Genomic DNA, 13,934 nt, shown 5'->3' with positions numbered 1-13,934 from the left:
CCCTTCTAAGTTTCTAGATGGAGCCAGCTACCACTACATGGAGTCAGCCACAGAAAAAATGTAGGCAAAGAAAAACTTTTACCGCCAGTCACCAGAAATGGCAGCACTGAAATGAGCGCAAAATAGCAAGTGAGTGTATAAGATTTTAAACACAAAGAAAAACTCAAAGATCAATTCATCATTGAGCTGCATCTAAAACTTTTTTGTTCTGCTACTATTCCTATTTACTCACACGTGCATTTATAGAGTTTTAAAAATTACTATATTGATAACAAAGCCTTTAAAATGTGTTTATATAAAATAAAGTTAAAGGGGAACCCATTTTGTTTTTTTACATTGGGCCCTTGATTTTACATCATTACATCATGTTCTACTCACCCATATGGGTTTTGTGTAATTTGGAGCTGTTCTGAAGATATTCGGTTAGGTTATATCCAAGTAACGTCTTCCTATGGGCAGTCGACTTGAAAACACCAACTAAACTGTATATAGTGTTTTTTTTATGGTACTCCAGCATTCATAACATGTGGATTGTGTATGACGTCAGATTCTGTACTGATTACAGGAAATACAACAGCATTACAGAACCTGACTCCCACCCACTTCCTCGGATTGAAGATTGTGTTGTTTTTGGAACTGTGATGTATGTGAGTAAATTTGATTTGCTCAAAGGTTACTATCAAGTACCCTTGTCTGCTCGAGCCCAAGAGATGTCTTCCTTTATTGTACCATCTAGATTTTACGCTTACACTGTAATGAGTTTTGGTCTTAGGAATGCACCTGCCACTTTCCAGCGGTTGATGAATCAAGTAGTTGAAAACGTTAAGGTTCTCTTAGGCACTGCACCTGTTTTGTCTGCTTCAAGATTAGATTGGTCATTCAAAGTACAGGCTGATGCAAGTCAAGTGGGTGCAGGAGCTATTTTGTTGCAGACTGATGAGGAAGGTGTCCATCCAGTGTGTTTCTTTTCTAAGAAGTTTAATCAACATCAACTTAATTATTCGACAATTGAGAAAGAGGCCTTGGCTCTTATTTGGGCACTGCAGCACTTTGATGCGTTTGTGGGTGGAGGTGCATTTCCTGTTGGGGTGTATTCAGATCATAACCCTTTGACCTTTTTGTAGCTACAGCTTACAGAGTCCAAATCAGCGGTTATGCGATGGGCCTTATTCCTTCAACCTTACAACCTTGATATTCAGCACATTCGAGGAATTGAAAATGTGCTGGCTGATGCATTGTCTCGTGCCATTGATGGACCAGACTAACAGAAAAATGGCTACAGAGGTCTTAGTTGGGATCCTCTGTTGTAAGGGGGAGGTGTTACGGCTGCAGTGGGTTTCTGCCCTTTTCCTTGCGGTGTTCTGGAGGCTGGCTGCAGGTGTTCTGTTTTGCCCTAACTGGTGCTCGTCTGCTTTAAAAGCTGATTTACAAGCAGCATACAGGAGGCTTCTCTCTCTTTCCTCCTCAGAACTGTCAGGATCCGGAGGCTTGCCCACCAGAGGGCGCCGTAGATCCTCTCCTGAGAGCTTGTGCTCATCTGAAGCAGCTGTTCCCCATCAGCTCATTAGGGTTCTCCTACATAAGCTGGAAGAGAACTTCACTCTGAGCCGGATTGTTTTGACCCTGTTGTGGTTAGCAAGCCCGAGCCAGCCTGCCTGTCTGACCCTCTGTTTTTTCCTGTAAATCTGAACCTGATCTGCTTTGTCCTCTCTGCCTTCCAGGTAGAACCCTGTCTGCATCCAATAAACTCTTGGACTTTTGCCCAGCCTCTGTGTGTGTGTTTCTGCATTTGGGCTAGAAATCCTGCCGATCATGACAAGAACCCCCTTTGGTTTGGTTTGTATCCTATGGTTGGGTTTTGTTAGGTTTGTTTGTATTTGCTTATTTCTGTTTAGTTATAGGTTTTGCATTAATCCATTTTTAATTTCCCATTTCATTTTTCCCTCTTTTCAGGTTTTGTTTCTTTAGTATAATTTTATAAATTCAATTCTCAGTTAATAAGAAAATCTTTGTGTGGTCCTTTAAGGTTACCCCCACCAAACAAGCTTGGTGGATGTAACAGCAAAAACAAAACCATTATTCAGACATGCTTTTGAAATACTATTTATTAAATTGCTGATATGTACTGAAAAAAAAGTAAGTTCCATTACCAAAAATAGTATGAGACACCAGGTTCAGAAATTAAGCAAATTCTTATTAAAACACATTTTCACAAATAAAACATTTTCACAAATAATGCACACCTAAGAAAAAACTCTAATCACAGATGGATAGATTTATATAGGAGGAATGAATCAGGACAATTGAAGGATCATAGTCAGCAGGACTATGACAATTGGAGAGGCCACCATGCCAGGGCAGAAGAAATGAATGCTGCAAAGAGTAAAAGAAAATACTCAAAATATGCATCAGTTCAGTTGTCATAAAGTTACTAATAAAAAAGGTTATTACGTTTGGAGAGTGATCAAATTAGGTTAAGCTTAAGTTACAGTTGGTTTTATTTCCAACAGATCCTTTCAGAATCTGCTTGAGCTGCTATGGTCCAAAACAAGATAAGCCGATAATAAATTAATAAAACTTACCCATGCTCATTTTTGGAGGTGGTTTGGGCTTTATTTTAGTAAATATTGCCTGTTGCTGTAATAATTTGTAGATGTTTTTCTCCATAAATATTCTACTATTATTAGACTTTATTAAATAGTTTTATTATATTCTACTTTATTATTTCTGATGCTCCAAATATTTTTAAATACATAGAGATGCTCTCCATCATCTGTCATTATACCAATACTGTACTTCCTTGACTAAAATGACTGTAGAAACTTTTGCATGTGAGTTCACATTTGACCAGTCTAGCAATAAAACATGCAAAAACTGTAGTTGCAAATGTGTTTGAGGTCATAAAAATAGCTTTGATGGGGTAGTTGTTTACATTTTTATATCCTCCACCCATGAAATTGTGCAGTTTGGTCATTAGAATATGATCTGCAAAACGATGAATGCACAGATGCAAAAAAAAAAACAAAAAAAACAAAAAAAAAAAACGCAGGTTTTTACTTGCTGTTTGCTAAACTGCAAAGGCAGATTGCTGCATGTATGAACAAATAGTCATGAAATGTGACATTACCTCCTGTTTGTACCGGACGGTGGCGGAACGGTAGATACATTCCTGGAAATTCAGAAACAAATATTCTGGTTAAGTTTTTTTATGCCGGGGGGTGGGGCTGGGAATACTGAAGGCACCTTCGGGGCCCTAAAATTATTAATTTGTTAATAATATGGTTTACCGTGCTAAGCATGGCCCTGCATCCAGATTTGGAAGAGGATTTGATGAGTTCAGTGGTCTTAACTTGGGACATGGTAGATTATTTCCCTCGATTAGTGGAGTAAGATCTGTCAATGAATAAAAACTGTCAGAAAGAAAAAAAACAACAAACACAATGCTTTTGGAATAACATAATCTTTTCAGCAAACCCATTTCATCCACTGTACAGCACTACAAGAAAATACTGCTCTTCAAGATTATCATGTGAGTGGTACTTAAATATTCCTTGGATAATTTTGGACTGCATTTTTACAATGTTTTTAATTGTACACTGCAATTCCCCCAGCATTAAAAAATTACTCTTAATTACTCTGACAAAATGTTGATGGTAAAAACACTGAAATTTCTTAAGCCTTATTAATATAAGGAATGTTGGCAGGTTTTGTCGATGAGAAAAAAAAGTTATTGCAATATGTCATTAAAATATTTAACTTACCTTTTAAGTTAAACAGGAAAATGATACTACCTCCCTTGAGGAACTCTCTGTATTGCAACTCATCCACGGTTACAAAATTGGACTCCCCAAAGAGAGGTCCACCGTAGACTAACTCATCCATCTCATAAAAAACACCGGTCCCATTCTCCATAGGATTGTTCCAAACAGAGGAACCTGTTAATATGGCACAAACATGTAGTGAGAACAATTTCTTTAACCTGAACTGTTCTTTTTAACTTTAGCTGTAGACTTACCACTAGATGTCACCTGAGTTTTGTCAGAAACTGAGGTAATTTGCTTTGACATTTGCAGTTGCTTATTAGGGGTTTGATCCAACAACTGGAAAATCATTTGTCTTTGCAGGCTAGGCCACTGCAATTCATTGTTGAATTCACCAGACAAGAGCTGCACAAAGATTCCAATTCCTTCTTTTCTAATTTCAGCAGCAATACGGTACGCATAGCCATCTTCCGAATACTGTCGTGGACTGTATATAGTGGTTACAATGTTGTTTGTGTTTAAAATACTCTTAAAGTCATCAATCTGCAAAGCAACATGTGGACACTCTGTCTCTGAGAGATTGATGTCATCAATTGAGAAGCCTCCTGTAGAGTTTCCTGCTCCTTTGCGAACCTCAAACACCACCTGGAAGTTCTTGGTAGCATTCAAGGAAACATGGTGGAGTTTCCAATGAGATGTTGAAGTACCTAGAATAAGGTATTTAATTTACCATGTTGCACAATTTTAATATTTAAACTTACATAAGAATAAATCATTTTAAACACAAAACAAAAAAGACACCATCATAAACCAAAGACTGAGCCCAAGCAATAAATAAGCCCACCAATTTACTGGGCCGATTGTAGCGTGTGGCCAATATTAAAAAATTTAATATTAAAAATGGACATTCCAGGCGGAAAATAAGCCGCCTGGCTAGTCGCAGCATCTTCACCATCTATACTCTGTGCGGATTTTCTCCTGTTCTGGCTGGCTCTAGGCCGGCGTGTTTAGCAGACACCTTAAACTGACAACACCCCACTAAATGAGGAAGTAGAAATCACAACCGTTTACAACTTTTCAAAGTCTCTTCATGCTGTTCATGTGCGACAGTCATGTCTTTTCTTGAGTTTTTCCACAATCTGTTGATAGCTTCAGACATCCTAACTCCAGTCGCCTTGAATGGTCATTGAACACAGTATCGCTTTGGAGATATATGCTCAGGTTTTATAAGCAACCTCCTCCCCACACCCCCCCTCTCTTTTTGTGCCTGTGCAATTGAAGTAGTTCTACGCCACACATGACACACAAGATATTGTAATGCCTGCCGGCTCTCACTCCCATTAAAAAAAACACCATCTCGCATAGTCTAAAATCTGGGATAATTTATCCATCTCGCGGGCACCATAAAACAACTAGCCATATCAGGGAGAATCCCGGAACTTCCCGGAGACTTGGGATGTCTTTTTACATTTGCATACCCTCCCCTTCCGGTTCCTATGTATACATAAACATTCACAGGCTGTGTCCGAACGTCCGCCCTAATCATTAAATGTGGCACTATATGGGGTTTACACCATTTTAAATGAGTCTCTGAATGTCTACGTGATGAAAAAGTAGTGGACCTTGAAAAGTAGTGACATTGTCATTACCCGATCCATCCCGGAAGCCCGACCTGTACCATCAACTGATTTCATCATCCGCAACCAGATATACATCCGGGTCACCTTGAATTTTATCTTCCTTTCATGTTAACATTATTGTATATAGTGCGTAACCTAAAGAAAGAAACAACTAAAATGCAGATAAACTTGGTTTAATCCTGTTTTGCCGGACTATTCTGAGCATATCCGATCATGATGTCAAGTCGACAAGGAGTTTAAATGAGAAAATGTAAAAAGTATCGAAATTTTCTCAGAAAAAGTAATACAATTTTTTAAAAGATATGTATTAGCATTTTTCAGTGATTTAAGGATAGAAAAAAGTAATGGAACTTATACTGTATCATCTATAGTCACTGGAGAAGTAGATATATTCCAGAATGCTTTGCGAGAGCTCTCCTTTTAAAGCATCATGGGATTTGTTGTGTTAGCCCTTGTCAGCGACAAATAACAAAGATGGTGCATGCACCATTCGGGGAGGCAGAGTTAAGTGACCTACTGGTAAGTATTTATCATCTGTCTGAACAGTCAGTTAACTGAGTCCACTACAGTCCCCGCTCTATATAGTGATTTAGGGATTAGGGCGGATGTTCAGACACAGCCACAACTGCTGCTAGTGGAGAAAAGCATGGAAGAAGAAAGCAGGGCTGAAGAACAATAACAAGAAATAGATCAGAAACAAAATTCCCCAGATAAGCCTGTGTTTTATCACTTTACGTTGTATAAAGCCACTTGTTTTGATTTTGAAGAGCTCATCTGTAACATTAAAATGTAATTACCAAAATACACTATATCAATATATATTCATTTCACATGCAGAGGGGAAAAGTCAGAGGCCACTCCAAGAAGGATTTACCAGGTGTTGGATGCAGCATCTGCACTATTAGTCAGGGCTCCAGCAGCAGTAAAGTGAAATGCGCCATAAATTTGTGGCAACATCTAAAACAGCACTACAAAAACTGATTGTATTTATAGTCTTATATTAACACTGTTCAAATTAAAGTTGCTGTTTTTGATCCTATGGTGTTCTGTTTTTTTGTTGTGAATAATATTTTTGGTTATTATGAGAACTTGAGTTGGACTACACTACACTACGACAGTGCATATCCTGTGTATGTCAATGTTTAATGTTTTTTTTAATATTCTATCCAATATACGCCAAATCTCAGCCAATGTAAGATATCAACCAATCTATTGGATACATATGTTTAACACCCCCCATATATTGTATCAGCCTTCAAAGTCCCATAGCAGTCAAGCTCTAACAAAAAAAAGTTACCAATAATCCGCTCCATGAGGCGAAGAGTTCCATCCTTGTCCAGTTCATCTTGAAACTCTCTTATCCAGATATTTAATTCATCTGACTCATTTCCACTGTGGAAATAGTAGAACTCTAGACACTGGACATTACACTCCCTGTTAGGCTTCATTTCCTCAGTTTCCAATCGGGCTGAATCTCCCTTTTGACCTGATGCTGTGCTTATGTGGATAAAGTACCCGGTTTGTTGACCTGCAATGACACCCAAAGTCAGATTCCTACTTTTATTTTCATACTATTTAAAGATAAAAATTATACAATCTGATTATCATATGAATTATTGAGATAGAGTTAAATAAGCATTATTTAGCATTCAGAAAAACCCTAAGGTTTGCAGTTTGATTTTTTTTTTTTTTACTGGCTTGCATTGTGAATTGCAAGTAATACTAATACACATTACAAAATGTTCAAGCTACTTTAAAAGTCTCAGTTTAGATTACATAGGTAATAACTGTTGAAAAAGGGTTTAGAAAATGGAGGGCTGACAATTCAAATCTTCCATAAAATTGCTGTAAAATATATGTAATGTTTACAGGTGTCAAAGTATCAGGGAAAAACTTTACAATAAATAACAGCATTGTTTTCATCATTATGCAATAAAAATGGGAAAGTACATTTAAAATTTTACCATAATCGTTACTTTCGCTTGGTAGTGTTGTGTGGTCAGAGCTTGGACCCCCATTCGCTTGTGTAACAACATTCCAGCGGTTCTCACTCTGTGAACAGTGGCTCATCTGGCACATTTTTCCATTTGAAAAGCCGCAGTAAAACTTAAAAGCAACAGTTGTGTCTGAGAAATAAAATAAAAAAGTTATGTACATAAGTGTAAAGTTTGGATTCCAAAGTAATACTTTAAAATATTATATTGGCATTAGACTACTGGTTGGCGGATTTATTAGTGATTCCAACAGCCATCTATTTAAATGATGTCAAATGCATATACTGCTGCTCACAAGATTTGTTGTCTATTGTTATGTTGTGTTTGATTTGTTAATTAATGTTTTTTTTTATTATGCACATGGAGAAAGAAAAAGCTCTAAAAAAATGCCAAAAAATCAGCAGTACTATTCAGCTACCAGTTAGACTGATGTCAAATTATCTGTATCAGCATCAGCTTTAAAAAAAGCCTGTGTTAGTCAATCATTAATCAACAAGCATTTAAATGAATCTTGATTGAGTAACTGGGCACTAAGCTGTAGAACAAATATTAGATCAATTGCAAGTTGGAAAATATATGGAAAAAAGTTCCACTACATTTCTTTGGATGATAGTATATTGCAAATACACATTTTTCATATTTAAAAAAAAAAAATCTCCATATTGTCCAACAATCTGTAAGCACTCACTGCAGTTGTACAGAAGGTTCAACTCTTCAACATCACGAGGACTCATCTCAAGTCTCTGACCAATCACGTCTTTAAAATTAGGGTCCAGCGTAACAATTGTTGGGCCTTTACCATTGCTGAATGCATTCTTGGAATAGTGCATCACTGACTCGTAGTCATAAGGGACGCCATTGGTGGTGGTCTGATCACTGCCAAACTTAATAAAATTGTTCTCTCTATCTAGGTGAAATAAAAGATAAGAATAAAAAATAAGAATAATGAAATAAAAAATTAAAAAATTGGCTGAGAGAGGTTAATTAAAGTATTTCAACCTGGAGAGAATCACACAGAGAAAAATGCAATTAGAAAGATTTTATCGACATGAATGAACTAAGATTTTTGGAGCTCGGACCCCAGTAGACGACTTTGGCGCTAGGAACGGACATGTACTTGGATGAATGATTTAGGAAAATTATTAGCATAATCTTTCACTGGGGCCAGGGCACAAATGGTGGAGTAAGAAATACGACTGAGAGTGAGTGAAAGGATTGAGAAGGAACTTTATTATTTTTAATCATGATTGGCTTCTGAGGGGGTTTGGTTCTAGAACTTGTAACGTGGCATATCAGCAGGTGGTCTGGGTGAGACTGATAAGAGTTTTCCAGATTTCATTTGTAACTTAAGTTTCATAACCAATTCATGATTGAGATAGACTGAACAGCTGCCAACATTTAGTTTAGTTTGTTTTATCCCACAATTTATTGCATATATTTTTAAAGCCCTTCTTTAATTATAAAAGAAAAAAAGTTCATAGTTAAATAATTTGAGGTATCTTTGAAAGGAGTATATTGACATTTAAAATGTTGACCCCTTACAAGTTTCTTTTTTACTTCCATGTTTTCAAACTAATAGTGATTTATATTCACACCTAAATATTAAGCAACAGTTTGAATATGGAAGTTTATTTTATTTTTGCTATTTTGTGTGCATTGGTAGTACTTAACTGCTGAATCACTTTAGCAATTCTCATTTCAGTGTAGGATTTCTTTCTTTATACTGTGACAGAATGCAGCCTCTCTGACAGGTTTAGGTGATTGTAGGGGCATATATCCTAATAGTGTGTTCATACAAAATGCATTTGAGCACCAGAGGTTTCTGGTTTACATGCAAAGTCCATTGAGCGTCATGAGCGGCAAGTCTTACAGTCTTTCCAGTGTCGATACTAGAGCGTTTTCAGTGGCCAAATGTCCACCAACAAGAATGGCAGATGCTGGTGTTTGGAAACTATTTTTTATTTTTTTTTTGCAGCTGGTTGCTGTACCTCAGCCAATAAAAAAAGCCGATCTAGGAGTTCCCTGGCAGACGGACACTACATATAAGTGATAATTTCTGTAGAGTTGTTAGTAAAAAACTATAAGAAATGTACATATAAAAGGGCAAAACTTCTTTTAGTTGTGTATTTTCGAGCAGAAATTGCTTCTAAAATTTTTATGGACTTAACAGATTTATTTTTCATAAAGGTGTGTACGGTAATGTTAATCTTTTTAATTTACTTTTAAAGATATAGCATGCATACAATGAGACACACAGGTATGTTAATAAAATACATCTCAACTGATTTTTGAATGTATACATAGGCTAAATAAAACTTTTTTTACATAATTTATTTTTTTTTTTTTTAGTTTTCACTAACATTTTGGGCATCAATTTGTCAGCTGGAATGTGTTACGGTAGCTATTTTTAAAGGTCATTCAAAAACAATATTGATGCAACTTTTGAGCACAAATGAATGTATCCCCTGCACTAATAATACATTTGTGCATGTGGCTTTCACTACATATTCAACCAAATTAATATATACATTTTAGGGATTATTTGTCCTTTCTTATCACTGGGTTTTTTAAAGTTTTTTAAGTATTTATTTTTGTTTCTTTTTGGGGGGATTTCCAGGATATCAGGGCAGTATATGCCTTGGCAGTTAGTTAGTGCAAGGATAAAACAAAAATACATTTAAAATAAAAACTTTTGTTAATATACGACAAATATAAAGTTGTCTATTATACCTTTTAAGATGTTGTCAAGTATAATCCTCACAAAATTATCTCTGTCATATCGAGACTGCTCATGGAGGAAACCAAGTGCATGAAGAACCTCATGCTCAACAATGGCAAGGTAATCACAGCCTGTACCAATAGAGAGTTCCTGTCCATTCATGAATTGACGGCCAACATACGAAAAGCACCTGGAAAAGAAAAGAATTAATCAATAGTCTGTTTAATCAAAACTTTTAAAAGTGAAGAATTTTGCATCCATTCCCCGTGGTTATAGCTGTGAAAATAATATTTATACGGTATATACACTTCTATTTTCAAACAATGCTGGGTCAATACTTTTTTCAATTATTATATCACAAGTGACCCTGCGCTGTCAAATTAAAATACTAATGGACTACTTTAAACTCACAATAGTTTAATATTGCCGAATTATAACTTCAGAGAGATTTAAAAGTGAATAACCCTGAATAACAATGGGATTTTAATTATTTTATTTTTACAAAAAAAGCTATAACTTAAACTAGAACTAGTACCTATCAAAATCTGACATAAATGAAATAGCTAATCCTAAGTACCAATGCAATAAATATATTAATTAATATTTTGTTACATTTTATAATTTAATAATTCTCTAAAATGCAGACAATTCTATTAAGAAAAAACAAATATTAAAAGGTTTTTCAAACAAAATCTTACTTATATTGTGAGAGATATACAAAGTCTCAGCATGCATACTCAAATCTGTTAAACAGTTTAAGTGCCAACATGAGTTTAAAAACAAAAAAAACAACAAAAAACATGTTTATTGGGAGAGTTTACATGTTTATTGAGATATCCGGGTGAACAAGGGAGACTACAGATGCAAGGAAAGAGAGATCCCTTGTCACTCTACTTTTAAGTGATAAATTCAGTGGAAACCTTTTTATGTTGATCCGACGAAATGACAGTTGACCGACAGCAATACAGCTAATTCTATCAGAAAAACACATCTTTTGCAAGTGACAAAAAAAACATGTCTGAAAACTTTTCCATGAGTCTGCTGGAATAAGTCAGAATTCAGCCAACATTAGACCATGACTGTCAAGTCTCCCATTATGGCCAGGAAACTATCCCTCTTTAGCTTAGTATATTCTCTACATTCGGTACTGCTGTTTGACAATTCTTCAGTTCTATCAAGAAGCACAAGGTGAGAGCGGAGCAGTGAATTCCCACATGAGATTCTCTGCTGGCCTCTTTGTCGCCTTCTCACGTGCAGTTTGAATAGGGATACTATGTAAATCAACCACAGTCTCTATGTACACTGTGCTCAGTCTGAATGCAGTGTTTCTGTTATGATTATGGATGTCTTTTTTTGTGAATGAAAACCCCCTTATGGGGAAGTCATACCCATAAATGGTATTATTAAGGTGGTAATTATGCAAATTTCTCGAGTATGACCGCTCACATCCTCACATCTGGAATGCATCAGTTTACAAGGACTGTTTATGATTATTAACTGAAGTAAAGAATGCTGGTTTGAATGTTGAATCTAATCTAGGGCACTAGTAGGAGAAAAAGTAAGAGAAATTTATGACAAGTATATAAAAATGTTGTGTCATAAGGCCTAATGGTTGTATATTACGTGACATTTTTTGGCTTCATATCTAGCTGCACATTCTTAGGAACAGCTACGTGCAGAAGGGGGCAGGAGCATGCAGCAGGGAGTGGATGGGGCGAATAACTCTGGTAAAGGGATATAAAAACTGACATTCCTGGGAATTCTAGTCTTAAAAGCACAACTTGAGTGTTGCCATTAGCAAATTGTACTTCTAGAAAACGAAAAAAAAGACAGAGGACATACCCATTTAACTTTTTGATGTTGATGTAGTACTCCTCAGAATCCTGCGGTTTAAAATCAATGCATGACTTCACCCTGAATTGGTCGAAAGCTCTCATGATGACTCCTTTGGCGTTCAGATCTTATATTAAGAAGTTAGTTTCAAAGTAGTGAAAAAAGAACAACACATGCAGCATAGCATTAATCTGCATTAAGTTAAACAATGATGATATTCATAGACCAAAAATAAGAAAATGAGATTTCAGTTGTGATTCATTGTATTTTTAATGACAAAAATCATATAAGAAAAGGCTCTTTTCAGACTGGTATTTACAAAGCTGCAAACCCTGATTATTTGTTTACATTAAGTCTGCAAAAACTTTCAGTAATCTCTCTACAAAAATACCCCAGCTCAAAAATGTGGTTTGAATAAATTTATATTTTTTTATTTAAAGAAAGTAATACTACCTAGGCTTTTATCCAAGACGTAGGAAACTGGGGATGTCCATAGATTATTTCCAGGTAGAATGCTACTCCTTTCAATGTTTGGAGGCTGAACAAAATGTGTATAAGACATATCCATATAAGAAAAAAAACATCCATATATTAAAGGTTTGAAAAGCGTCTTATTTATTTGCCTGCAGATCTAAACTTACCACACGAATGTCATCAATTGTTAAATCTAAGATTTGGGCATAAAGTTAGAGGTTTAAACAAAGAATTCACCCCAATCAATGGTATTTTTAAATGAATAAAGACATTTTACTTTACCCTCTGTTGTGGTGTCATTGTGATTAAGTTCTACAAAAAACACAACATTCCTCCTTTTTACACCATATGATCTCATAAAAACTTCTTAGAATTCACTGAAAGACTTATCTAGATGGGACCAAAAATGTTTTGAACTTACCAACTTTCTCAACCCCTGCCTGGATTAAATAACACATTTTAAACATAAAAAATAAAATGATGCAAAAAAACAGAAGGGGTATGCAATATTTCTTTTGTACATCATGATTACATATAACAGCTTTGTCCAAAACTACTCACTGTAGGGAGGGAAATTGCTGATGAAACTGCAAAGTTCACCATAAGAATCAAGTAACTTCTCAATTTCATGGTTATTCCTGGAATAAATAACAATATATATTTTAGAGAAACATATTTGCCTATCTACGATGTTAATGGATTTAACTTGGTTTGTTTAAATAAAAAAAGTATACTACCTGTACTGAAGGAGGAAACCACACAAATATTCGTCTTCAGCACTACCGTGATAAGATTCTAAGCAAAAAGGGGAGCTTTTGAAGCTCCAGTTGAACAAACAAGTATATCAACTTTAGGTAGTTACGCATGCTGTGCATAACTGGTTTGAAGTGTATGAAAAGTAGACCAAAGTCTTTGTCATTGTGACATGTTCTTTTCATTTTTTTTTTCTTTTTGTTGTGGGTAATACATTTTTTGACATGTAGGTTGCATTATTACTTATAAGGAAAACACTATGACCACTTAAAAGGTCATTTTCTACAGCAAATCACTAGATGGTATTAGGTCCAAACACAAAATATCAACTATAAACCATTTTCAAAGTTGAGGAGTAGTAGGAAAAGTAGGTCAAGAGGAAGCAACATTTTGTCTATGTTCTCATCTGGAACAAATGCTTAAAAGATGTGCAGTAATGATGGTTCCTTTTTTATATATATAGAACAAGGTTCCCACACCTTGGGGGTCAGACACATGAAACATGTTGGGTTAGTATTTTCTTTCTAGAAAAAAAGTGTATTGCCAGTGTGGAATTTTACACCTAAGAAATTCTGTTACAGATTGTACTCATTTGCTGGATGATTGACAGTGCTCGTCATGCTTCTTCTGTCACAAGTGCATGACAGTGTCGATAGGAGAACAATCACGTAATGAATGATATTACTTTTCTAATCAGGTCTGTTTAGGTTCAGCACGTCTATTACAGTAAACCTATATATCCCGCTTTTTATTTAGGAAA

At 35.7% G+C, this 13,934-nt stretch overlaps 1 protein-coding gene across 1 annotated transcript; it reads right to left on the bottom strand.

The window, feature by feature from the left end:
* Positions 1–2,119: 2,119 nt before the first annotated feature.
* LOC107082956 (meprin A subunit beta-like) lies at positions 2,120–13,270 on the bottom strand. The gene is made up of 16 exons (XM_015371856.1): positions 13,159–13,270; positions 12,983–13,059; positions 12,843–12,861; positions 12,704–12,733; positions 12,589–12,614; positions 12,401–12,485; positions 11,957–12,074; positions 10,126–10,304; positions 8,084–8,302; positions 7,366–7,527; positions 6,699–6,929; positions 4,016–4,468; positions 3,762–3,935; positions 3,288–3,393; positions 3,128–3,169; positions 2,120–2,373 (listed from the first exon to the last, which is right to left on the bottom strand). The coding sequence occupies exons 2-16, from the start codon at positions 13,049–13,051 to the stop codon at positions 2,295–2,297; spliced, it is 1,992 nt and encodes a 663-aa protein (XP_015227342.1). The 5' UTR covers positions 13,052–13,059; positions 13,159–13,270; the 3' UTR covers positions 2,120–2,294.
* Between the last annotated feature and the right edge of the window lie 664 nt (positions 13,271–13,934).

The sequence above is a fragment of the Cyprinodon variegatus genome, unplaced genomic scaffold (assembly GCF_000732505.1).
Source record: "Cyprinodon variegatus isolate N-32 unplaced genomic scaffold, C_variegatus-1.0 Scaffold66, whole genome shotgun sequence".
In the NCBI taxonomy this organism is placed as follows: Eukaryota; Metazoa; Chordata; class Actinopteri; order Cyprinodontiformes; family Cyprinodontidae; genus Cyprinodon; species Cyprinodon variegatus.
The sequence above is the reverse complement of the archived record's forward strand: the minus strand, read 5'-3'. Positions and strand labels throughout refer to the sequence as shown.